The 27,606-nt window shown below is 47.9% G+C and overlaps 1 protein-coding gene across 1 annotated transcript in view; it reads right to left on the bottom strand.

Moving 5' to 3' along the window:
• LOC140389787 (adenylate cyclase type 10-like) overlaps window positions 1–27,606 on the bottom strand; it is a 452,930-nt gene that overhangs the window by 302,847 nt on the left and 122,477 nt on the right. Inside the window, exon 12 of the mRNA XM_072474312.1 lies at window positions 14,646–14,701. Coding sequence (XP_072330413.1) covers window positions 14,646–14,701 — 56 coding nt within the window. The remainder of the gene's footprint in view (window positions 1–14,645; window positions 14,702–27,606) is intronic.

Below are 27,606 nucleotides of genomic sequence, written 5' to 3'. Positions count from 1 at the left end.
AGAACAGAAAGGGGAAAACGTCCTAGAGGGATTCCCCAATTCATCATTGGCACACCCCCCACATGCGACACTGAGGAACCAGGAAGTGATGTTAATTAGGAAAGGTGACCGTTGATCCGAGAGGTCTGTTAAGGAGTATCTTAAACAAGTAGAGGGATGTAGAGCAGCTGAGAGGTTTAGGGAGGGAATTCCAGAGCTGAAGATTTGGCCACCAATGGTGGTACAATGAGAATTAGGGATGTGGAAGATCCTGGGGGTTGTAGGGCTGGAGGTTACTGAGATAGAAAGAGATGAGTCTATTGAACGGATTTGATAACAAAAATGAGAATTATCAAGTGTCGCTATATCGGGAGCCAATGTAGGTCAGTGTCAACAAGGGTGATGATTGAATGGTGTGAGTTAGCATCTCGGCAGCAATGTTTGCATGAGTTCATGTTTATATTAGGTGCAAGGTGAGGCATTGGCCTCATGGGGTACGTTTTGCTGTGATATTTTTACTCTACCATAGCAATAGCATTCTGCTTCTGTGTTTCCAAAACAATTGGAGCAGGTTGATTTCAACTCCCACGTCATTGGTTCAGGCTCATTATTTAAAGGATCCCAGCAAGGGATTGATTGATTCCACAAGTGTCAGCATAGAGATAATTGCGGCTACTGATGAAGTCTCCACGTGGAAAAGCTGTTCCACTGGGCTCCTTGACGCACTCCTGGCAGCCATGCTGCAAATTGTAAGGGCCTGAAAAGAAGAATTTTTCCCAGCAGATAGAAGGCAGCAGTCAACCTTTGAAACTAAGCAGACTGGTTGGAAGTGGCTTAGGAAGTGAGCAAGGTGAGTCTGGTCCCTCGCTTATAGATACCTGTGTTGAAAGAGTTCGACTGTCAACTGCCACACCCTGACTTCTAAAGTCTTCTGCACAACACACCTGAGATTAACACACCTTGCAACTTCACATATTTCTTTCTCTCTCTCTCTTGGTACCTCCTCACGTCAGCATCTGAATCACCCACATCTTATTGCCATATCAGACTCATCCATTAAATTTATCTTCATCAAATTATATCCTTTAATCCTCTTACAACATATTTTGATCTCTTACATACATAACTCTCGTCTTTCTTTCCTTGCCAGATAAGTGAACACTAGAGTGAGACACCCTGGTTGCTGTGACCCAACCGGATTGGCTCCATGATTCTCCTGAATCAAAAACTGAAAGGAAGACAACATCAAAGTGAAGTTGACAATGGCCTGACCCACAGCCCCCTCGGGACCTGAGACATACTGTCATGAGCATCCCCGTGAGCATCTTTCCAATCAACTTCACACAGAAACCTTCCCCACAGTTGCTCCTCTCAACTCCACCTGATTGAAGCTTTAATCCTTGAGAACATCAGTGGGCCGCGTACGTGGCTCCCCACCCAGGGTGAGTTGTTGAGTACATTCATTGGATACGCATTCTGACCCTATGACCTCATGGGGGAATGAGACATTGCAACCAGTCATCTCCTGAACGGAGTGACTGATGAGCATATTCACCATAACGCCTTGCATTGGGGGTCATATCTGTGTTCCCTCTTTGTCGTGGAGAGCCTTATAGTTCAATGTTTGAGCGCTAGGCTTCCAACTCTTTTAGGTCAACACAAGTAACCAAGGAAATTAAATCAAATGAATTACGGGACAAATTAAAGGGATACTGCCTTAAACAAAAAATGAATCATAAATGAAACTTAAAGTATCAAACTAAAATGTGATTAAAGAGGTCGATAAGGTACCGCAATCCCTGTGGTACCCATGAGTAGGGAAGGCTCGAGGGTGCCAATGGACACCTCATGCTCCCTCTTCAGTGAAACCTGACCGCGAATGTAGCCACAGTAGAAGGCAGACAGTCTAGCCAGATAACCCCCTGGTCATCGGCTGCCTGGACCTGTTGATGGCAAGGATGGCCAGGCCCAGGAGCAGATTCAGGAGGAGGTCCTCCTCCTTCCCCAACCCTGTCCACACTGGATGCCTGCAGATTAGAAGCAAAAAAAAACTTCAACACAATGTTTTTATCAATAACTGAAAAGGGAGGTGTAGCCATGTAAAATGGCTACGTTCCGATTAATCTGGCCAAAACCCAGTTTGAAATGGCTAACCCGAAAGACTGCTGGAAAAAGCAGCTAACAAGACACAAGCAGGCAGCTGCAGACAGTATTGCATATTCGGCTCTGGGGAAGTTAGCCCAGATCGATACTCAGGGCTATCAACAGCCCATCAACCTAGGTATTTGCAGTTAAATTCAGGACTGTTTGCAGCCCATCTATACAGACATCTGCAGTTAAATCGGCTATCCCCGGGAACAATTGCAACATATTAGCAATTGAATACCGGGCCAGACCTGTCGGCGCCTGCAGTGGCCGAAACAAAGACAGGTGAACGACCACCGCCCGATCGAGGAATCGCCTCACCATTGGACGCATCGACCCCAGGGATTGGGGACAAATCCAATCACTTGGGACTCAGGGTCAAGGGCCGCCCCGGGAGGCGGGAAGCCCCTGGGCCCTATAAAAGTGAGGGGCCAAGTTCAGATCTCTCTCTCTCTCCTCTTCGCCTGCTCGAGACCTTCGCAAGAACAGCAACCGGCAACAGTAAGTTTGAATCCAGCGGTCGGTATCCGATAGAGACACCTAGCCACCGACCTGTAGCAGCCTTTTGAATCCCGCGGGCCAGATCTGATTGGACAAGCCATTTGTTTCCCTGACCTGGTGGGCTCTTCCTAAGTTAAGTATTGGCCAGTAGTGATAGGTTTATTATATAGATAGTAGTATTAGTGTATTAATATTGCTTGTATATAATAAATGACCGTTGTTTTAATCCTTACTAAGCGGTGTGCTGTATTATTAATCATAACCTGAACTTGAACCTCGTGGCGGTATCATAAAGATACCTGGCGACTCGTGAGCAAAGGTGACGTAATCAGAGCCAATAGACTAAGGTTAAAAAGAGCAACAGAGGGCAGTCAAAACAGCCTATATAAGCATGGTCCACCGACTCCACAAAGCTGCAAAAGGGCAAGCATCTTGGAATCCATGAACCAATGCATGGTTATATGGTATTGCTACATGCAATACCTTCCACCACAGGTTCCCAATGTTATGGTGTAGGACTCCTCCATAGAGGAACCTCAATTGATGACCTCTGCCGCCAGACGGCAACAAGGCAGGGCATGTCTTGGTGAGGATGAGGCAACGAAGTGAAGGGTGTGCATCAGTGGCCTCTACAGGAAACCCCTCCGTACAGTGCAAAACGGCACGGAGGGCATTTCCGCGAGGCGGCATAGGCTGTGGAGCTCCGGCTCTTGAGGGGTTTTTGGGGCTTGAGGCTGAAGTGAAATTTCGACCGAGCAGGGGTGAGCTCAGACAGGGGTTCACCGCACATCTGTGCCGTCTTCAGAACACAAGTACCATTGGGTCGCGAGCTGGACACACGGCTGCACATTGCGCTAACTCGTGGGGTGTCATCCAGCCTATTTCTCCGCCACCCAGTATGTCCCCAATCCTGGTCACCTCAGCAGCCACATCCCGTCGGCTCCTTGATGATGGCCACTATTCCAGATGGGAGAGAGCTTTGGAGCGAGGGGACCATGTTCCAAATTTAGAGTAGGTCCTGGTAAAAGATGACAATCCCTGCAGGGAGTAACAAAGACCCCTCAGGTCTATGAAAAGGAGTTGTGCGTCATTGTTCAGGCCGTGCATCTGGCAGAAGAAATACGTTTCCAGGGCACACCATCCAGGAGTGATCTCAATGTACAGATATCGCTGCAGGGTCTGAAGGCAGCAGTTCACCACCTACCTGGGTTTGAAGGCACACCAGCACCCAATCACCCATCCTAAGCGGGAGACTCAGAACCTCAGCAGTGACCAAGTGCAAGTCATTGTCCCAGAAGAACTGTGTGAGCATTCTCTGGATGTTTATGACAAAATCAGGAGGAGGAGTCAAAGTGACCAGCCGGTACCACAACATGGAGGCAATTAGATGGTTCATGACCAGAACTCGGTCCCTGTAAGACAGCACTTGAAGCAGTCTTATCCAGCATCTCAGGCAAGCGGTGACATTGGCCTCCAGCTCCTGCCAATTCGCCGGCCAGGATTTTTCAGTTGTACAAAGGTGGACTCCTAAGGAGAGGATGCTGGTCCTGCTCAAGGTGAAAGGCCTGAGTTCCTCTCGGAGGAGGTTCATCTGCCACGGACCAGCCAGGAGTCGGTAACACTTGCCCAGTTGATCCTGGCAGAGGACGCGGCAGAGTACACAGCCTGGCACTCACACGTCCCCCACAGGTCAGCAAGATCCGTGGACTGAGGAACATAACATCAATTTAGGCCGAAAGGGATACTGCCATCCAGATGCCTGACTGGCGCAAAACCAATCCCAATAACCTCCTTCGCAAGAGGCACAGAAAAAGCTCCATGCAAATAGAATACAGTTGGCTAGACAAGGGTCAACCGTGATGCACTCCTCTCCCAAAGTGAAGGGGCGCCGTCAGGGACACATTAACCTTAATGAGAAACTCTGTGGCGGCGTACAAATGTCAGATCCAAGTGACAAAGTGCATCCTAAACCCCAATGCCTGCAGAGTTCTGAATGAGTATTCGTGATCAACTGTGTCCAGACTGATTCCAGGGATGGGGGGACTGTCATATGAGCAGAGATTGACTAGGTTGGGATTGTTCTTGCTGGAGTTCAGAAGAATGAGGGGGGATCTCATAGAGACTTATAAAATTCTAACAGGACTAGACAGTGCAGATGCAAGGAAGATGTTACCAATGATGGGTGTGTCCAGAGCCAGGGGTCACAGTCTGAGGACTCAGGGTAAACCATTTTGGACAGAGATAAGGAGACATTTCTTCACACAAAGAGTGGTGAGCCTGTGGAACTCATTACCACAGGAAGTAGTTGATATTAAAACTTTGAATATATTCAAGAGGCAGCTTGATATAGCACTTGGGGAGAATGGGATCAAAGGCTATGGGGAGAAAGCAGGATTAGGCTATTGAGTTGGATGATCAGCAGTGATCGTGATGAATGGCGGAGCAGGCTCAAAGGGCCAAAAGGCCTCCTCCTGGCTCCTATCTTCTATGTATCTATGTGTCGAAAATCTTCTCCTGGTCAAGAGACAAGAAGGTGCTCGACAGGCCAGCCTTCTGGGAATGGTGGATCAGGTCCCAGACCAGGTGAATGTTGTCGTAAATGATCCAGCTCGGGACTGTGTAGGACTGCTCAGGGTCGATCATGTGATCCAATACGATGCCAAGGCGGGAAGACATTGCCCTTGTGAAGATTCCGCAGTCCATAATGAGGAGGGAGACTATGCACCTGGTTTTAAGGAGGCAGAGAACCCCCTTCATAGGCAGCAGGACAATAACAACCAAACTCCACGAAAGGTGCATTTCCCAGGTTGCAATAGTCTTCCCAGGACCCCTGCATAGTCATTCCCCAGGACATGCCAGAACTCCCTGAAGAACTCCATGGTCAGTCTGTCCAGCCCTGGGATCTTAGAATGATAGAATCATAGAATCCCTACAGTGCAGAAGGAGGCCATTTAGCACATCAATTCTTCATCAACCCTCTGAAAGAGCACTTCGCCGCCGTCCTGTCCTATTAACTCCTTAATCTAACATTTTTTTGGACATGAAGGGGCAATTTAGTACAGCCAATTCACCTAACCTGTACATCTTTGAGGAACCTGGTTGGGTCCCTCGAATTGGTGGATGTCATGCGACACCTCCATCCTGACTTCAGCATGTTCAGTTTCATGAGAAAGCGCAAACTTCACACAGACAGTAACCCAAGGCCGGAATTGAACCCGGGTCACTGGTGCTGTGAGGCAGCAGTGCTAACCACTGTGCCACCGCTGGTCAGCTCCCCCAGGCTGATAGGGATATCAAGCTTTCTGGCACCCACCAGGCCGCCCTGCGGCAGGTCCTCCCACAAAACTCTAAAAGCACTCTCACTGGACTGATCGGGAGAGAAAAGGGGCGCATATAAATTTGGGGTTTGGGCCCTGATGGCATCCAGATCCAAGACGAGGGATCCATTGTTGGTCAGCAGCGTAAGGAGCTGCTGATGGACCTCATGTCTTTTTTCCAGCGAATAAAAGAGGGGGAGCCACAGTCCAGATCCTAAAGGAACCGGATCCACAACGTCACATACACAAAGCAGATCCCAACAAGTTGCAGGTCCCTTCACCAGTCACAGGGCTGGATCCTCTTTGGGCTGACCGAGACTTGACTCCAGATCGAGCACCTCCATCTCCAACTTCTCGAACTTTGGTTTCCGTCTCTTTGACGACCCCCTTGCATACTCCTGACAGAAGATACGGATGTGAGTCTTGCCCATATCCCACCATAGCCTCAAGGAGTGGTATCCTTTCCAATTTGTTCTCCAGCCAGCCCGAAGCAACAAAATTAGCCCAGGAATCTCTCATCCTCCAGCAGCAGGCTGTTGAAGTGCAAGTACGTGGACTGGGTCTGAGTACAAAACGGAACGAGTTCCACCCACACCCGACAGTGGTCCGAGCACGGCACCTGCTGCACAGAAACCGATGGATTGCAGGGCATTTACGCCTTTGAATTGTAAATGCGGCCAATTCTGGGTGCTTCAACTCCAGGCCTCACAAAAGTGAACATGCTGGAGTCAGGATGGAGGTGTCGCCAGACATCCAACAATTTGAGGGGCTAGGTTCCTCAACTTTACCACCGCTAGTGTGCGGAGCTGGGTATCGAGTTGGACCCTAGCCTTGAGGTGCAGCTGAAAGGACAATGCGCTCGCCCGTGTCGAGGAGCCGAGGAGGTGGACACTTATTCAAAGTCTTTTGAAACTGGCCAGACAGGGAAACGCAGACATTCACAAAGTGAAGCACCACTCCACCCTCAGGGACTGTTAGGTGCGCAATTGGCCTGGCTCAGGCTCCTTGATCTCCAAGATCTCTGGCTCAAAATGCAGGTCCACCAAGATAGCCACCCCTGCAGAAATGGAGGCAAGGTAACTCATGTAGCCACTCCAGGAGTCATGTGGCTTGGTCTGCCGGAATGGTGTGGGTTTCCTGCAGGAAGCACACTGCATACTTCCCATCCCAGAGGACTGTGAAGTTCTGGAACCTGAGTTGTGCTTCTCTGCTGCCGTTGATGCTGAGGCTGGCTATGATCACCTTCATTTCAGAGGTATTGTGCTACCATCACCATCATCACTTTAGTGCTCGGACGGAGAAGTGTTGCATGTGTCACACCCTCTGTTGCTGGAGAATGCAAGGTGGGGGATTGCCGTCGGTGGGACCAGAAGATCCTGCCAACAGGAACAGCTGGAAAATGTTTGTCCTTAGTATCTGAATTTAGTGTACGTTTGCCTTTCGTAATCCTCCCACAAGGTATCCATAGTGGCTGTAGCAGGAAATGCTGGGAGGCAGCTGATCTGCAACAGACGACACAGCACATGGCCTTGAGGGAGATTCTGAGCAGCTCTAAGTCAAGTGATTCTCCTTCTTTTATTCCTTGAAACGAAACTAAAACACACCCTGCAGCCTGCTCAAAAACGAAAGTAAAAAGCTGACAGCAGCCCTGCTCCACCCACACTCTGACATCACTGATAATACCCATTTCTTAAAGGTACATTTCTTAAACACCCATTTCTTAAAGGTACTCTCACATGACAATAATGGATTCCAGCATTTTCCCCACTACCGTGTTAGGCTTATTGGTCTATAATTCTCTGCTTTCCCTCTACCTCCCTTTTTGAATATCGGAGTGACATGAGCTACCTTCCAATCTGCAGGGACAGTTCCAGAGTTTATAGAATCCCAGAAGATGACCACCAATGCATCCACTATTTCCAGAGCCACCTCCTTAAGCACTCAGGGATGCAGATTCTCAGGTCCTGGGGATTTATCCGCCTTCAATCCCATCAGTTGTCCCAGCACCATTTCTCTACTAATGTTGATCTCCCTCAGATCTTCTCTCTCACTAAACCTTTCATTCTCCAACATTTCTGGGATCTGATTTGTGTCCTCATTTGTGAAGACAGAACCAAAGTATGTATTTAATTGCTCAGCCATTTCTTTGTCCCTTATTATGCATTCCCCTGTTTCTGTCTGCAGTGGGCCTACATTTCTCTTTACCAATCTTTTTCTCTTCACATGTGTGTAGAAACTCTTAGTGTTGGTCTTTATGTTCCCTGCAAGCTTCGTTTCGTACTGCAGATTCCCCTTCTTCATCAATCCCTTCATCCTTCTTTGCTGAATTCTAAACTGCTCCCATCCTCAGACCTATTATTTTTCTTGGCCAATCTGTATGCTTCTGCCTTGGATCGGATACTATTTCTAATTTCCTTTGTAAGCCATGAATTGGCCCTCTTACCCCCTTTACTTTTGTGCCAGACAGGAATGAACAGTTGCTGTAGTTCCTCCATGCGTTCCTTGAATGTTTGCCATTGTCTATCCACTGTCATCCCTTTAAGTAACTCTCCCCAATCTATCAAGGCCAACTCAAGTCTCATATCCTCATAGTTCCCTTTATTAAGATTCAGCACCCTAGTCTCCGAGTCAACTACTTCACTCTCCATCTTGATAAAAAATTCTATCATGTTATGGTCACTCATCCCCAAGGGGTCTCGTTTAGCCAGATTGCCAATAATTCCCTTCTCATTACACAGTACCCAGTCTAAGATGGCCTGCTCTCTAGTTGGTTCATCCACATATTGGTCAAGACAACCATCTCGTATACACTCCAGGAATTCCTCCTCTACGGCATTGTGGCTAATTTGATTTGCCCAATCTATGTGAAGATTAAAATCACCCATGATCATCGATATTCCCTTATTGTATGCATCACTAATTTCTTGTTCAATGCCATTCCCAACCTCACCAGTGCAGTTTGGGGGTCTATATATGACACCCACTAATGTCTTTTGTCCCTTGGTATTTCTCAACTCTACCCATATAGATTCCACATTGTCAGAGCTAATATCCATTCTTTCTATTGTGCTAATTTCCTCTTTAACCAGCAGTGCCACGCCACCACCTTTTCTTTTATACCTGTCCTTCCTAAATACTGAGAACCCTGGGACATTCAGTTCCCATCCCTGTTCACCCTGCAGCCATGTCTCCGTAACTCCGTAATCCCAATTATATCATACCAATTTATATCTATCTGCGCGATTAGTTCATCCACTTTATTGCAAATGCTCCGTGCATTAAAGCACAGAGTCTTTAAGTTTGTCTTTTTCACAATGCTTGTCTTGCTCCCAATATTTTTCTCTTCTGCCCCTGTTTGAATTTTGTCCTTGGTTTCTCCACCTATCACTTTTCTTATTCACTTTTCTACCTTTTCCTTTTGTCCTTGCTCCCTCTTTCTCTGACTCCTTGCGAAGGTTCCCATTCCCCTGGCATTTTAATTTAAACCCTCACCAACCGCTCTAGCAAATAGCCCCCCAGGACATCAGTTCCAGTCCTGCCCAGGTCTAACCCGTCCAGTTTGTACTGACCCCACCTCCCCCAGAACCGGTCCCAGTGCCCCAGGAATCTGAAACCCTCCCCCGACACCATCTCTTCAGCCATGTATTCATCCTATATATCGTGTCATTTCTACTCTGACTAGCACGCGGCATCGGTAGTAATCCTGAGATCACTACCTTTGAGGTCCGATTTCTTAACCTCCTTCCTAGCTCCCTGTTTTCTGCCTTTAGGACGTCATCCCTCTTTTTACCTATATCGTTTGTACCGATGTGTACCACGACCACTGGCTGTTCACCCTCCCCTCCAGAAGTCCTGTAACCTCTCCGAGACATCCTTGACCCTAGCACCAGGGGGGCAACATACCATCCTGGAGTCTCGTTTACGGCCACAGAAATGCCTGTCTATTCCCCTTACAATTGAATCCTCTATAACTATTGCACTGTCACACTTATTACTCCTCCCCTCTGCAGCAGAACCAACCATGGTGCCACGGGTTTGGCTGTTGCTGTTTTCCCCTGAGAGGCCATTCCCCTCGACAGTATCCAAAACGGTATATCTGTTCTGCAGGGGAATGGCCACAGGAGATCTCTGCATTATCTGCCTCGCTCTCTTGCTCTGTCTGGTGGTCACCCATTCTCCTCCTGCCTGCAGAGTCTTAGCCTGCAGTTTAACCACCTCTCTATACGTGCTATCCACGATACTCTCCGACTCGTGGATGCTCCACAGTGTCTCCAGCAGCCGCTCCAGCTCTGAACCTCGAGCTTCCAGGAGCTGTAACTGGAGACACTTCCTGCACACATGCTGACCCTGGGGACTGGAACTGTCCCCAGCCTGCCACATGGAGCAAGAGGAGCAGACCACGCCTTGGAGCTGTCCTGCCATGAATTATTCCTTTAAATTAAACCTTTGGAATTAAACTTTAGAAAGATGTTTTTGTGTCAGATTAAATCCAATCCCCGTATACTATTTAATTAGATTTATTTTTTTTTAAACTGAGTATTTATCCCTCTTGATCTGACAACAAATTAAAAATAGCTATTTAATTGAAATTTTAAAAGTTATTTAAATCAACTTAAAAATAATAATTTAAGGGATGGCAAATTTCCTTCCCTAAAGGACATTATTAGTGAACCAGGTGGTTTTTGCGACAATGGTTTACTAGTCATCAATACTGAAACTAGCTTTTCATTCCAGATTTTATGAACTGAATTTAAATTCCACCAACTCTGATGCAATTAGCCTGGGCCTCTGAGTGACTGGCCCAGAGACACTGCCTCTCTGCCATCATCTCCCAATAATCCCTCTGCCATCTTGGCCTGGGTTATACCTGTCTGAGCTAGCTGGTTGACAGGTACTGGATGCTGTGACATTCTAGAAGCTCCTTTGAACAGCAGTGACCACAGTCACGATGACAGCAGCCCAAGCTTGCAAGACAGCAGTCTGATTTTCCACTGCAGCACTTGGACATTTGATGGTAGCTGTTTGTGTTTCAATCGAAGCTAAGGTATCAGGCATCAGGTGCTATATGATGGTGATGCTGATGACGTGACCTGTTCTATGTTGGAAAAGGCTGTACTCCAAGGTCTGAGCAAGGTCCTATGTCCTATCAGTGCTAGACTTCCCCATGCCCTTTGATGTTGTAAGCAGCTTTCTGACAGGCTTTCCAGTTCTCAAAGTATTGTCTTTCTCCTGTAGCGAGCCCCATCAAAGTCCTCATCGAATCACCTGCAGCTAAACTAGATAGTGTGTGACATAGACCTTTGGTTAGCTGGGACCCGTGCTATCCTTTCCCCCTGCCCAGGCTTCTTAAAACTTAAGTCCACCACCTCACTTGTGCAGATGCTGCATCTCGCCAACCAGATAAAATACAGCCAGTATTAGTTTCCAAATTGGTGGCTGCAAGTGCAAGCAAGCTTGACTGACAATGTCTCTTTCTCTTTCGAATCTTCTTCAATGTCCTCCGCCGTCTGAGAAGGTTCCTGTTTTTGGGTATCTGAAATGATAAAGGGACAAAGGTTGGGTTGTGGTGAAGGAAGATGAGAAAGTAAGAAATGCATGCTTACACCATTTGCAACTTGTGAGTTGAAGAGATTGTGGGATGGGAGAGGATGAGGATTAGGTATACAGATACCTTCATCATCGATCCCACCAGTCCTGTCAGTGTCCATGGCCTCAGCAATGCACCTTCTTCTTAATGGAGGTGAACTTGTTCTCATTCAGTCTTTTCTTATTGTGTCCTGTTATGCACCAACTTCTCCTGTAGTAAAGGGGAAAGCGTGTCAGTGAGTGCCCTGTAGTCTGTTTGGATGATGTGGCTGTGATGGGTGAAAAGCTGCCAGTGCAATTGATGTTGTGGGTTGTGGACGTGAGGCTTGCAACAGTGCTAAGTACATGATAGTGAGGTAAGGCATATTAATTCAAGGATTGAGCATTGATTGAGGTAGATTGTTGGGTAGGTGGTGAAGGGGATGTCAGGAATTCAGCTGTAAATGAGGCTTGAGGTATAGATGGTAGATGATGCCATTTGGAGCGAAACTCATTAACTTGACAACCCGAGTCAGATTGACAACTTCTTCCTGAATTATATCCATGTTCTTGGAGCAACACTCCTGTCATTGCTCTCCAGTGATACTTCTTTCTACTACCTCCCGATCATATGTCTGGAGGGCCGCCTGCCATGCTGTGGATACAGAACATATCTCATTGTTTACATCTCTTGGACCAAGACCTCCACCACTGTCAGAAAACACTGGTCATCGCCACTCGCATGTCCAGGCACTTCTTGACATTTCTCTGCACAAATTCTTCTTTGAAAGAAATTCAGTAACTTCTTACAGCAAAAATACACCTGCGCCGGGTCAGAGAATCCCGTGGGGGAGGAACAAATCCCGCCGCCGGCTGCCCTATTCTCCGGCGCTGTTTTATGGGGGCCGACAGGATTTCCGCCACGCCGGTCATGGGCCGTTGACAGCGCCCCCCCCCTGTGGCCGTAAAGCTTTGGCCGGTCCCACCGGCGTGAAATACTCACCTCACACACGGTGGGACCTGGCAGGTAAGTGTGCGGGGGTGGTCCTGGGGGAGGGGGGGGAGGCAGGTGGGGATCCGACCCTGGGGGGGGGGGACCCCCACGATGGCCTGGCCCATGATCAGGGCCTACCGATCTGCAGGCGGGCTTGTTCCGTGGGGGGCCTTCGTTCATCCGCGCTGAGCGCTTGTAGGGATCCGCCATATTGCCCGGGGCCGGCATGGAGAAGGGTGTCAGAATATACACATCAGTATATGATGGTGCAGAGACAAACACTGACTGACACACTGCAAGACCAATCAACACACACAACACAGCAGCCAATCACCAGTTAGGGCACGGTCACTATAAAGACAGAGGGCACTAGTTTTACCGCTTATTCGGGATGCAGCCTCTGAGACAGACAGAGCCCGCAGTCAGAGGCACAAACATCCGCCATGTGCTAGCAGTATAGGCTGGTCAGGTTAGGCATAGGTCTTCAGTCAATCTAACATAGTGTCGACCCACAGTGCAAGTATGTTTAACAGCTCTTAGTTAAATAAAATAGAGTTGTACTATTACAAGTGTTGGTAGCCTGTCTATGTTACTGCTAAGGTAAACGCAGTCTCCACAGATCCAGAGTATCCAACACATCAAAGGGAACCCCCGTGCATGCGCGGAAATAAGCCGGCCCTTTGGCGCCTGCGAGGACGACTCCGGTGGCAGCCTAGCCCCCTTGAAAGGTGAGAATTCCTCACTTTCGGGGGCCATTGACGCCGGAGTTGTTGGCGTAGGTTTTCCCGCTAGCGTGGGGACATAGCCCCATTTTTAGAGAATCCTGCCCCAGATCTCGGTGTTGATTTGTACAGCCATAAACAGTGCTGGTGGCACTGGCAGTATGCAGGAATCATTGAAAACAGCAGGCAGCACCAATTTAACACATTAAATGGTTATGTGTCAATCACATATGGCGACGCCCATGCTTGCTTTCAGGGTTTAGCCAATTTAACTTGTTAAATCACCTGGTTAATATTACAGTAACCACTAGTTTCTTGTTTATTCCATCGCTAAAAGGAAGTAATGGGATTATATAGTTTGTAATAGCGTGACATCGAGAAAATGATTACTGCACCTTTCTAGAAGGCTGGCAGGCTTGTTTTACATTGAAACAGGAATGCTGAAATTTTAGAAGTGCAGTTGAAGATTTCAGCAATTGCTGTTTTCCCAGTGCTATATTTTGAGTTTTGCAAGCAAAGGCTTGTTGGGAATGCTCTGTACCTTGCCTGTTGTGAACAGAGGCTGGGACATGCTGTTTGATTTCATCCGCCAGCCTTTGGGACGTACAGCCTATATACTTAGCATCACACTGGCAATGAAATTCATATTCCACTTTACCTCTTTGTGTGATAGGCAGAACGTCATTTTGGCTTGATGGCAGCATCCTATTGGTAGTGAATACCACTCGTGCTGCTACTGCATAGCAGCAACGTGAAACAGTGAGCTTCACTCATTGCTCAAATTTTTGTGATACTTCACCCTTACAGGGTAATTCGAGGTAGACTGGGCACTTTTCAGGGCCAAAAGTGATGGCCTTAGGCCTGTTCATGAGCTTGTGTGATATACAGTGTGAAATGGCCTGATTGCATTAGCCATAATCCTAAAGAATGTCTTTGACATGCCCTATTTCAGCTTTTGGGTGAACACATGAAAAATAATTGGCTTTATTTAAACCCACAAAACCTTTCTGCTGGTATTCAAATTGACTGCATAGTGAAGGGGACTAAGAGATATACACAAATTTTCCAAAACAACACTGATCACGGAGTAAGGAAAAGGGTTTTAGTTCTCTCTTGACCCTGTCTGAAACAAACATGACTAAATCACAAGGATGCAATATATACTTTATCCTGAGAAATGCTACAAAGCATTATTTTGTTTATTGTTTCAAATTGGTTGCAGATCTGAAATAACAACAGAAGAAACAGATTGGCATAATGTAAAACTACAAGACTTTGAAAGAAAGGTTTGCCGTTTGAACGTAAATGTGAAAAGTATTACACTTTCTTTCTCCATCAAGTACTCAGTAATATCTTAAAAGTGAATGTACAAATGTGTATTGGCACATCTATGGTTATGCAATGTGTTTAATGTCAACTCACCTAGAAGAGGATAATCTTCTTCTTTTTCAACAGAGATTCGAGGTTTCCCAAGTATTCTGAGGAAAAGTATAAATATAACCTCTCAACTGTTTATTAGTTTTAAAATGTGAACTTTGATAGAACTAGCAGACCAATGCTCCCCATTTTGATCACATGCAGAAACAAGCTCCTAGCACTTATCATATAATGATTGTTCTGTCTTATTGTTAAAATAATGTATATCCTTTCTTAAATGAGGAGACCAAACTGCATGCACCACACCAGATGTGCTCTCACCAAAACCCTGTACAACTGTAGCAGGACTTCTTTATTCCTGTTCGCCAATCTCCTTCCAATAAAAGCCAACATGTCTAATTACGTGCTGCACCTGCATGCTAACTTTTTGCATTCCTGGTACAAGCACACCCAAGTCTCTTTGAACATCAACACTTACTAATTTTACACCTTTAAAAATATTCTGCTTCTATTCTGATGTCCAAAGTGAATAATTTCATATTTCCTTACCTTATACTCCATCTGTGATCTTGTTGCCCACTCATTTAACCTGTCCATATCTCTTTGCAGCTTCTCTGTATCCTTCCCACCTAGCTTGATATTACCAGAAAATCCTGATACATTCCTCTATTTCTTCATCCGATGTATGAATGTAGATTGTAAATAGCTGACGCCCCAGCACTGATCCTTTTGGACTCCACTATTCACTGTCCGCCAACTTGGGAAAAAAAAATCACGTTTATGCCCACTTTCTGCTTTCTATGCATTAACCAATCTTTTATCCATGCTAAAATCTACCCTCAACTCCATGAGCCGTTATCCTGTATATTAACCTTTTGTGATGCACCTTACCAAATGACTTTTGAAAATTCAGGTGTACTACATCTACTGGTTCTTCTTTATCTATCCTACTAGTTACACCTTTCCCAACAACTGATGTTAGGCTCACTGGTCTGTGGTTCATTGTTTTCTTTCTCCCTCCTTTCTTGAAAAATTATGTAACATTTGCCAACTTATAATTTATTGGAACCATCCCCGAATCTAAGGAATTTTGGAAAATCATAGCCAGTATATCTCTATCAGTATATTTCCTGAAAGCACTTCACCACATCCCCTTCCCTTCATGCTCACACACGTCAAATACCAAGGTATTAGATCAGAGAAAAGTTGATTTTAGAGGACTGAGAATGAAACTTGGGAAAATAAAATGGACCATAATATCAGCAAATAATGGTCTAGAACAGCAATGGCCAGTCAATCCCATCATATTTGTTGATACTTAGGCAAAAAAAAAAATCAAGGGGTGGGTCCCACAACATCATGCTGGCAGGGCAGGCTCATATAGATCGGGGTACCATTTTGAAGGTCATCCCAATATAAAAAATAAAAGCAGAAAAATATACGGACTCCATGAAAACAGAAGCCCTCTCCCCACCACCACGGAATCAACTCCGAGCCCCCCCCAAGGAATTCCCCCCCCCAGCACCATGGAATCCCACCTCCACTACCACCACGGAATTCACCCCCACCACCATGGAAATCCCCCCTCCGTCATCAGAGACTCCCCCCTCTGCAACCAGCATGGAACCCCCCCCCCCCCCGCCACACCACCACCCTGGAATCCCCCTCGAGCACCACGGAATCCCTCCTCCACCACCACAGAATCCCTCCTCCAGTACCACGGAATCCCTCCTCCACCACCACCTTGTGTTTGGGTTTTGAAATGCAACCTGACTGATTGAGAGCTCAGGCTTTCTGTAGCCATATGATCATGCCATGAGGCTGCCTTTGGAGGCAAACGTCTTAAGATCAGCTTCAGTAAAAGCTTCTCACAGAAACACACCGACAGATACAATAGTTAAGAAGTGGATAATTGTAACTGTAAATAATCACCATTAAAGAATATTGCACCTCAAAGCTGCAACTCCTCCGCCTTTGACCCCTTTCCCACAGAGAGTTTATCTCCCCATCTGTACTCAGATTCTCCAACAGGCCCTTCAAAGAATCCCAACAGTAAGAGCCATTGAGACACACAATGGCTCAGCCTCACCACTCACTGAACTCCCTAGGCTTCGCCCCTCTTGCCAGGCTCCCTCACAGCATTGGGCCAAATTAATGTCTCCCCGATCTTCACTCAGCCATGAACCCGGTGTCTGGGTGCAATCAGAAGGCAGACCAAAGGAGCATCACAGCTTTCCTCACAACGAGTTGTCAACGCCCTCCTGCCTTGACCCTTGACAAGTACTCACTGAGACAGCCAGCTGAGGCCCATTGCCCTGGTACGATGTCAATAAGACACTCGGAGAGAAGGAAGGAGGAGCACAATTTTCGGGAATGGGTAAGAGCACTGGTGGGGGGAGGCTATGAGTGCCTCCTTGGTCTTCCTGGCCTGTCGATCCCAGCCGCTTGTCCTCCATCCTCTGGGTCCTCCTCGGGCTTGTTCTCCACTCTCACCTGGTCTACCTCCTCCTCAGAGGAAGCCACATGTTCCTTCTGCTCCTCCAGAATGTCACCCCACTGCTATGGCAGGTTGAGGAGGACACAGCAGACCACAACGATGCAGGACATCCTCTGGGGGATGGACTGCCAGAGCAGTCCAGGCGGTAGAACCTAGTAAACTTATACACGCCTCGGGTGGTCCTTGAAGATAGTGTGCTCACAAGTGCATGATTTTGAGGCAGTGGTCGCACATGATTTGGACATTCAGGGAGTGGAGCCCCTTCCGGCTGATGAAGGACACTCCCTTATGCCACGGAGCCTGTTGAGTGACTTGTGTGCCGTTGATGGCCCCCAGGACCTGAGGTATCCCGTTGATGGCGGCAATCCTGCAGTGCAGACAACTTGGTTGGCCTGGTCAAACATAGAAAATAAGAGCCATAGGCCATTGGGCCCTCCGAGCCTGCTCCGCTACTCATTATGATCATGGCTGTTCATCCAACTTAATAGAATGTTCCCCCCTTCTCCCATATCCTTTGATCCCTTTTCCCCCAAAGTTATATCTTTGGGCAGTATGGTAGCATAGTGGTTAGCATTGAGGCTTCACAGAGCCAGGTCCCAGGTTCAATTCCCTGCTGGGTCACTGTGCGGAGTCTGCACGTTCTCTCCGTGTCTGTGTGGGTTTCCTCCGGGTGTTCCGGTTTCCTCCTACAGTCCAAAGACGTGCAGGTTAGGTGGATTGGCCATGCAAAATTGCCCTTATTATCCAAAAAGACTAGGAGGAGTTATTGGGTTAAGGGGATAGGGTTGAAGTGAGGGCTCAAGTGGGTCGTGCAGACTCGATGGGCCGAAGAGCCTCCTTCTGCACTGTATGTTCTATGTTCTTTCTTGAAAACATATAATGATTTGGACTTGACTCTTTTCTGTGGCATTCCACAGGTTCACCACTCTTTGGGTGAATAAATTTCTCCTCATCTCAGTTCTAAATGGATTGGCAATGCTAAATTGCCCTTAGTGTCCAAAAAGGGTAGGGGGAGTTATTGGGTTAAGGGGATAGGGTTGAAGTGAGGGCTTCAGTGGGTCGGTGCAGACTCGATGGGCCGAATGGCCTCCTTATGCAGCACTGTATGTTCTTTGTTCTATGTTCTTTCTTGAAAACATACAATGATTTGGACTTGACTACTTTCTGTGGCATTCCACAGGTTCACCACTCTCTGGGTGAAGAAATTTCTCCTCATCGCAGTTCTAAATCGTCCATCCACTATGGTAGCAAACCCTCAGACTGTGAAGTGACCCCTGGTTCTGCACTACCCCACCATAGGGAACATATTTTCTGAACCTACCCTGTCTAGTCCTATTAGAATTTTATAGGTTTCTATGAGATGCCCCCTCATTCTTCTGAGCTCCAGCGAATATAATCCTAACCGACTCAATCTCTCAGTCAATCTCGCCGTCCCAGAGATCAGTGTGGTAAACCTTCTCTGCACTCACTTAATAGCAAGAACATCCTTCCTCTGATGAGGAGACCAAACCTGCGCACAATATTCCAGGTGTGGCCTTACCAAGGCACTGCATAATTGCAGTAAGACACCCCTACTCCTGTGCTGGAATCCTCTCGTAATGAAGGCGAGTATACCGTTTGCCTTCTTCACCGTCTGCTGTACCTGCATGCTTACCTTCAGTAACTGGTGTGTGAGGACACCCACTTCTCGTTGTACATTCCTCTCTCAATTTATAGCCATTAATGTAATAACCTGTTTTTGCTACCAAAGTGGATAACCTCACAATAACCCACATTATATTGCATCTGCCATGCATTTGCCCACTCACTCAACTTATCCGAATCACACTCAAGCATCTCTGCATCCTTCTCACAGCTCACCCTCCCATCCAATTTTGAGTCAATTGCAAATTTGGAGATATTACATTTGGTTCCCTCATCTAAATCATTTAATTAAACATTGTGGATATCTGGGGTCCCAGCATCAATCCCTGCGGTATCCCAGTACCATTCGGAAAAAGACCCTTTAATTCTTATTCTTTGTTTTCTGTCTGCCAACCAGTTTTCTATCCATCTCAATACACCACCCCCAGTCCCATGTGCTTTAATTTTACGAGCTAATTTCTTATGTGGGACTTTGTTGAAAGCCTTCTGAAAGTCCAAATAAGCCACATCCACTGGCTCCCCCTCATCAACTCCACTGTTATATCCTCAAAGAATCCCAATAGGTTTGTCAAGCATGATTTCCCTTTCGGAAATCCATGCTGACTCTGTCTGATTCTGCCACTGCTTTCCAAGTGCTCTGCTATCTTTCGTAATAGATTCTAGAACTTTTCCCTTTCCCGACATCAGGTTGACTCATCTATAATTCCCTGTTTTCTCTCTACCTTCCATTTAAATAGTGGGGTTGCATTAGCTACCACTCAGTCTGAAAGAACTGCTCCAGAGTCTATAGAATCTTGGAAGATGACCAGCAATAGTCTAGGTCAAAGTGAATGTAGAGTATCTGTGACCTCCTGGGTGCAGTTATGGGCTGATGATTGTGAAATGCCACACAAGTTCCCGCTCGCCCTGGAATGACCCTGTGGCAAAAAATATCAGGGCTGCCTTGACCTTCACGGTCCCTGGGAGGGGGTGTCCTGCTCCAAGTGGTGCCAGTTCCGACAGTACATGATACAGGTGCCGTATCTTTTGTGAGACGGAATCTTCAGCAGAAATGGTGTCCACCAACTCATTGTAGGACATGTGAGTCCTGCACACCTGAGGTCTCCTTCTCCACTGTCATCTGCACCACCCTCGGCCTGATGGGTGGTTGGGTCTTAAGCTTGACCAGCAGCCCTATTGTCCTGGTGTAGGCTCCAGCCTGGGTTGGCCTTGCCACAGTCGGTGACGTCTGTCCTCTATCACTGCATTGAACAAAGAACAACAAAGAACAAAGAAATGTACAGCACAGGAACAGGCCCTTCGACCCTCCAAGCCCGTGCCGACCATGCTGCCCGACTAAACTACAATCTTCTACACTTCCTGGGTGCATATCCTTCTATTCCCATCCTATTCATATATTTGTCAAGATGCCCCTTAAATGTCCCTATCGTCCCTGCTTCCACTACCTCCTCCGGTAGCGAGTTCCAGGCACCCACTACCCTCTGCGTAAAAAACTTACCTCGTACATCTACTCTAAACCTTGCCCCTCTCACCTTAAACCTATGATAAGGATAATTGCCAGCTCTACTGCCTCTATTCCAAAATTCATCATTACTCTGGGAGGAATGGGAGAAGGAGAGAGACAGTCAATAAGGTTATCCATCCCAGGACCATCAAACTCTCCCAACACCCTTTGTCCTCATGATCCTGAAGGCTGACAGCCCCATTCCATCTCTGTCGGCATGCGTCACCTCAATTAGCTGCTGGCCATAACACATCAATGCCTCAACAGCCATGGCATTGTCTGTACAACTTCACAGTTGTCAACAGCCTCCCATCCAGCTGGTCCCTCCTTCACATCAGCTGCAGTTGGGTCGTTCATGTGCTACGGCTTATGGATGTCCGAGTGAGGCATGACGACACTTGGATCCTCCAGTGCTGTTGAGTGGCCGCTGCTGCTAGGCACTAGCCTACTGTTCATGATGCCCAGCCCTCAACCTTCAATCCTTGATAACTGAGGGTTCCACCACAAACCCAGCTGAGACTGGTGAAGGATATCTGTTTAATAAGGCACGAGGAGTCGAATTAAGCAAAAAGTAATGAACATTTATTTTGTAGCAATTAGCACTCGGTACTCTCCGATCGGTTGATCTTTTATACAGTATGGTAAGTTAACCCGCCCCTAGTGGGGCACTCATACTCCTCAAGGTGCACGGGGAAAACAATCACCCAACACCTTATGTCCCGTGCAGGTTCTTACATTCCTCTCTAAAAACATTTGAAGACCCCCTCGAAGGACAATGATTAGGAGAAGACGACAAAGTTGCAAAAAGTTGAAGAGAAGAAACTGGTGCAGTACTTGCAGCAGTCAGATGGCAAAGACGTTTTGACTCTGGCAGGTCACCGTCGAGTGGAGCAGTAGGATTAGCCAGTGTGTACCATGCTGGCGAACGACGTTTACGACTAGAATGCCTGGGCAGGATGTTAGCCAGGTCTGGAATGAAACGCCCATAATATCTGATGAGGCCTAAAAATGAATGGAGCTCCGTGGCGTCCCGTGGAGCGGGGTCCATCTTTATCATCTGTACTTTATCCGCTACCAGGTGCAGCCCTTCACAATCAAGCTCAAATACCGGACCTCCTTGCCGCGAAAGACGCATTTCTACCTGCGCAGGCAGACGCCATACTCAGATGACCTCTGTAGCACTGACTCAAGGTTCCACAGATGCTCCTCCTCCGTGGCCCTCATGGTCAGATGGGTTACCCCATCTCTGGATCTGTAAAGATTTAATCACCTGCTAATGGTCGCATTCCTAGCATTGTTTGGCATCTTTGTATTTGTCTACATATGTGTTTCTGGAACAGACCTCTTCATTCACCTGAGGAAGGAGCAGCACTCCGAAAGCTAGTGACATCGAAACAAACCTGTTGGACTTTAACCTGGTGTTGTAAGACTTCGTACTATGGTCAGAACGTCATTGAGGTAGACGGCAACATGCAGTAAGTCGCGCAAGGTGCCTTCCATCACACGGTGAATTACAGCACACACGGAGGACACGCCAGATGGACGCCGGGTGTATTCATATAGACGCTTGTGTGTGTTGGTAGTCACATACTTATCCAAACGTAGTTGCAAAATAAGCGTTACCCATGTCGGGTTTTGTAAACGCCGATCCACTATCCAACGTAGTGTATAGATCCTCTATCCTGGGCAGCGGTTAACGGTCTAACCTGGAAGCCGTGTTCACCGCCACAAAGGTGAACTGTCTGATCCAGCATCAGCACCGGGACCACCTGTGCTGCCCAGTCAGCGAAATGCATCGGCCGGATGATTCCCAAACTTTCCAACCATCAAAGCTAGATCTTGACCTTCCCGATGATGGCGTAAGGGATTGGGTGGGTCCATAAATATTGGGTTGGGCCTCCGGGTCCATCTGGATAGAAGCCATGACCCCTTAATGATACTGAGGCCTGGTCAAAAAACATGGTGGAACATTCTCATTACTGAGCCTAAGCTCCCCATCCCCACTTCAAAACATATTGCCAATCAATCTTCACAGCCAATCATAGCCCAACAAGTTAGGGCCATACGTTGCACCATGATGAGCCATCAGCTGATTGCTGTAAACCACTGGAGCGAACGTAGACCCCAGGTATACGTGGCCAACCAAGCTGCCGTACCCATCAATGACAAGGTACTCACTCCTTGCCTGATCTGGTCAAAGGTGTGTTGCGCCACTAACGAAGCAGCAGTTTCGGTGTCCAACTCCATCCGAGAAAATGTCCATTGGCCTGTAGCGGAATGTGAATCGTGGCTATATAGGGCACGGCACACAATTGAGATGCATCTCAGCCTCATCCGGGTCGTCCAAATATAGGGCCTTACCACGGGGTTGACATCTACCATGATCAGGGCACCAGAGGCGTCAGCTCTCCTTCCGCCTGCGGCTACATCTAGTGCGATGGCCACACTTCACGCAGGGGGCGGAATCAATGTCAGCAGAGTCCTGGTATGTGGTGTGGTGCCATGCTCTGTAACCAATGGCTGGAATCACTGTAGCGTTCCATCCGAGCCATAGAGGAACCACCTGGGGGGGGGGGGCGGTGGTGGATAACATTCACTTCCATACTATGAACACCCCTTGCTGCCTTTTCATGAAAAAGGGAGATTTGTAGCACTTATTGAAACATGAGGAACCTTTCACCCAGAAGTTTCTATTGTGTTTCATTGTCATTTACCCAGCAGACCTAACGATCATGGAGCATATCCGGTAGCACTGTGGTTAGCACTGTTGCTTCACAGCGCCAGGGTCCCAGGTTTGATTCCGGCTTGAGTCACTGTTTGTGCAGAGTCTGTACGTTCTCCCCGTGTCTGCATGGGTTTCTTCCGAGTGCTCCGGTTTCCTCCCACAAGTCCTGAAAGACATGCTTGTTAGGTGAATTGGACATTTTGAATTCTCCCTCAGTATACCCGAAAAGGCGCCAGAGTGTGGCGAGTGGAGGACTTTCATAGTAACTTCATTGCAATGTTAATGTAAGCCGACATGTGACAATAATAAAGATTATTATTATATCCACTAGTGCCGTACTCACAATATTCAACAATCTTTTGAAGTCACAAAACAAATTCTGCAACGGACTCTCCGGTGGACCGTTCCGTGGAATTGAACCTGTATCACGGAACGATGATAAACAGGGTTGGGTTGAAATGCTATCCCACCAACATGACTAGCTGGTCAAACTTCATTGAGTCTGTCGCCTCTGGAAATGTGAGGCCCCGGATCACTCCAAACGTATGCTCTCCGCAGGCCGTCAGCAAAATTACGGTCTGTCGTGTTTTTCTGTGATATTATTGACTCTGCAGAAGTACCGCATTCGCTCTGCATACTGATTCCAGGGTTCCATACCTGGGTCAAAAGCATCCAAATGACCAAATAGCAGCATCGTCACTCACTCAACTTCGCGACGTGGTCCAGGAGAAAAGAAAACCAACGTGGGGAGGTAACTTATCAGCTGTATAAGTTACACGTCAATTGTTCCAGGTTTACCCTCATCATCAGTTTAATAAGGCTCGGGGAGTCCAAGTAAGCAAAAAGCAAACATTTATTTTATAACAATGATATACATGAGTACCGGCAGAACCTCGCCAGGTACTTTCTTTCTTGTCGGTTGGTTCCAGACTGGCCAACTTTTTATACAGGTACATGTAAGCTACCTCGCCCCTAGCGGGGCAGCTCGTACTCCTCAAGGAGCATGGGGAAAGCAATCATTCCCACACAGTATGCCCCGTGCAGATTATTATAATCTGATGATGGCCAATTTGCTGATGAGTATGAGTCACAGAAATGTGAGAGGGTACAAATCCTTTCAGAGGCAGTCAAGGGCCAGGCCAATATGCACTGTAGATACTCAGGCTTGTGCATCTTGCAATCTTATTGCTGTCATGCCATAATACTCAATGCACCTGGGCAGCCTGTGCATGACCTGTGACTTAAAACCCCAGCGGGGTATCAAATATTGCCCTGCTCTGCCACCCTTTGCATGTCATGGTCCAGTCTTCACTCTCTGAGTGACATACAGCCAGCCCAAGTCTTTAGACCCCCCCTCACCCCACCCAGATCAGGAGCCCTGATTCCCCCCAGCCATTGTTAGCAATATGTGGGAGATTGTACTCAGCTCTCTGGTGCTCATGTAGAGAATAACAGTGACTGTGAGAAGGTCCTCATTGGGAAACCCTTGAACTATAATTTCTGAATGGAGACACCTGCTCTAAAGGTGAAAACTACCTTCCAGGAAAGACACACCATTCAACTTCAAGGTTTATGGAGCATGAAGTGCTGTGTTAATATCTGAAAAGCTCGTTTGATTGAGACAACAGCTGCCAAACCTGGTGCTTGTAATAACTAATGGGGCATGAAATGGAATGTCAACAAAAAAACCACATAGCCCTTAAAGCAAACAGAGAGTGAAGGTGCCATTTAAACCTGACTGGGCTTTGAAATTGACCTCAGATGAAATACTTTAAAGGTTTTTCAGCAAGCAGGCAGAAGACTAGCCATGCAACTTTCATCCCAACTTTAGTCCCCCAACTTGAAGTACTTCAACCCAGCCCAAGCACCCTAAGGCCCAGCTCGCATGGCGAACCCCTCCCCCAGCACCATGGAAGCGGCTGAATTGCCCTTGTGCACCCTGGAGGTAAGTGTTGAGCCCTACTGATCTTCTTGCTCCCCCTTGGTGTCCATGGCACCTGCTCCCCACTTTTAAGGACCAGTAGTGATTCGTGCCTGGGTGATTTCCCACTGCGATGGGGGGTGGGAACATTCCAGGAGGCCGGAAGGCCTGACTTCAATCTTGTTAATGAGATTGAAATTCAGTCAAATTCATTTAAATCAGCTTTTCGCCCTTACTGGGGGAGATCCAGTTCGTACTAGCTGGGAGGGCCAAGGAAGATCGGAAACTGTTTTGCGCCCAGCGCAAATCCCGTTTTTGCCCTCATGCTGAGTTTTCCCGACATAGCGAGTTTTGTGCTTAGCGCAACATGGCTGGAAAATTGACCCCTTTGTGCCTTCTCACAACTTGGGTGGGATTCTCCAACCCCACGCCGGGCTGGAGAATCGGCAGGGGGCAGCGTGAATCTCGCCCCCACTGGCTGCTGAATTCTCCGGCGCCGGGATTTTGGCGGGGTCGGGAATCGTGCTGTGCTGGTCGGCGGCCACTGTCAGTGGCACCCCCCGGCGATTCTCTGGCCCGCGCGGCCGCCCGTATTAGGCCGGTCCCGCTGGCAGAAATTAGACCTGGTACTTACCGGGGGGACCTGGCTCTGCGGGCGGCCTCCAGGGTCCTTGTGGGGGCGCGGGGGGATCTGGCCCCAGGGGGTGCCCCCACGGTGGCCTGGCCCTCGATCGGGGCCTACCGATCCGCGGGCGGGCCTGTGCAGTGGGGGCACTCTTTCCCTCCGCACCGGCTGCTGTTGACCTCCGCCATGTCTGGTGCGGAGACGAACCCCCCCTGCGCAAGCGCTGGGATGACGCCAGTACATGCTGCCACTCCCGCGCATGCGTCAACTCGCGGCGGCTGGTTGAGGCCCTTCGGCGCCAGTTGGCACAGTGCCAAGCCCCTTCCGCATCGGTTGGCACGGCCCCAGCGCCTAGCCCCTGTTGGTGCGGAGGTCCTCCTCGGCTCCGGGACCGCCCGCCCTGCCAGGTAGGGGAGAATCCCGCCCCTTATCTTTATATTATCAGCAAAAGTGGCCACAATACACTCAGTCCCTTTACCCAATTTTTAATATGGTTGAGAATAGTCAAGTCGAAGCACTGATTCCTGTGGTAATCCCATTTATTATTGTTTGCTGACCTAAAAATAATATTTATCCCTATTCTGTTTTTCTTGTTAGATAGCCGGTCCTTTATCCACGCTAATATGTTACCTCCAAGGCCATGAACTCTTATCTTGAACAGTGACCATTTTATGCAGAACCTCCTTGAATGCTTTTTGGTGATATAAAAAAATGGGAGGGATTCCCCATTGGCTGACAGCGGAATCAGGACTAAGGAAATACGATTGGGCGGAAAATCGGTTCTGACACCTAAATCGCGGCGGCACCGAAATCACGGAAAATCACAATCCTCCATCGCCTCAACAGCAAAGTCAATGCATTCCAGAATGTACGTACAGGTAACACCATTGGCTCCTATCATTAGTGGACCCAACCGATATTCTACGGGGCCTCCGCTTTTCTTCGCCTCCAATGGGCCGAATTCCGGATGGCGAGGTTCACTTTGGGCTTTTAAAAATCGTGAAACTAACGTTGTGGCTGATGAGGGAGCGTGAGGAGGTAGGACATAGATCGATTTGACCTGCTGCATCACACAGCCATCAGTTGCGTTGGGCAACTGCGCCACCTCGGGGCAATTTGAGAAGTAATCAATGACAACCAGGTAGTCTCTCCCTTGAAAGTGGAACAAGTCCATACCGACTTAATGCCACGGACTGGCAACGACGCCTTCCACTTGCATGGGCTCCTTGCCCTGCCTGCAGCGAACTGTTTGACAGGTATCGCATTGTTCCTCCATACCTGCTATGTCCTGCATAATGCCTGGCCTGTATATCGTTTCCCGGGCCGTGCGTTTGCATTTTTCAATGCCCTTTGTGAAGCTTTTTTAGCATGAGCGGCTGTAGCGAGTGCGGGATAACGATTCTGCGCTGCCTTAAAAGCAGACCATCTGCCTCACTGAGCTCGGCGGGAACATTGTAGTAGGCGGGGCAGGAACCTTTTGGCCAACCTTGCTTTAGACACCTGCTAATCTTTTGAAGTACTGGATCCTTGGCCGTTTCTGCCTTGATGAGCTTTGATTTCTCATCAGATATTGGCAGTGACGCAGCCACCATGTCGACATGTAATTGAACTTTGTGCCCCCTTGAACAAACATCATTTATGGACACAGCTCTTCAGAATGTGTCAGCAACAGTCAGAAATTTGCATGGCGTGTATATCAAGTTGAAGTCAGACTGCTGGAGTTTCATCATGAGCCGTTGTATCCGCAGGGACATCTGGCATAGGGTCTTGTGGACTATCGCAACCAGCAGCCTGTGATCCATCTCAATTAAAAATGTGGGAAGTCCATACACATAATGATGAAACTTTTTGAGCCCCGCAACAAGTCCCAGGCATTCCGTCTCGATTTGTGCATATTTGAGCTCTGCGCCCATCATGGCCCTTGAAGCATATGCTACTGGCAGCCAATCCCCATTGCAGTCTTGCAACAATACCGCCCCTATCCCATCCTGAGATTCATCCATGGAGATTCTGATCTCCTGGTCCGTGTCGAAAAAGGCCAGGATGGGTGCTGTCGTTAAGAGAAATACAGAGCGCTCTCCATTCTTGCT

Source organism: Scyliorhinus torazame, chromosome 2 (assembly GCF_047496885.1).
Source record: "Scyliorhinus torazame isolate Kashiwa2021f chromosome 2, sScyTor2.1, whole genome shotgun sequence".
Classification (NCBI taxonomy): domain Eukaryota; kingdom Metazoa; phylum Chordata; class Chondrichthyes; order Carcharhiniformes; family Scyliorhinidae; genus Scyliorhinus; species Scyliorhinus torazame.
The sequence above is the reverse complement of the archived record's forward strand: the minus strand, read 5'-3'. Positions and strand labels throughout refer to the sequence as shown.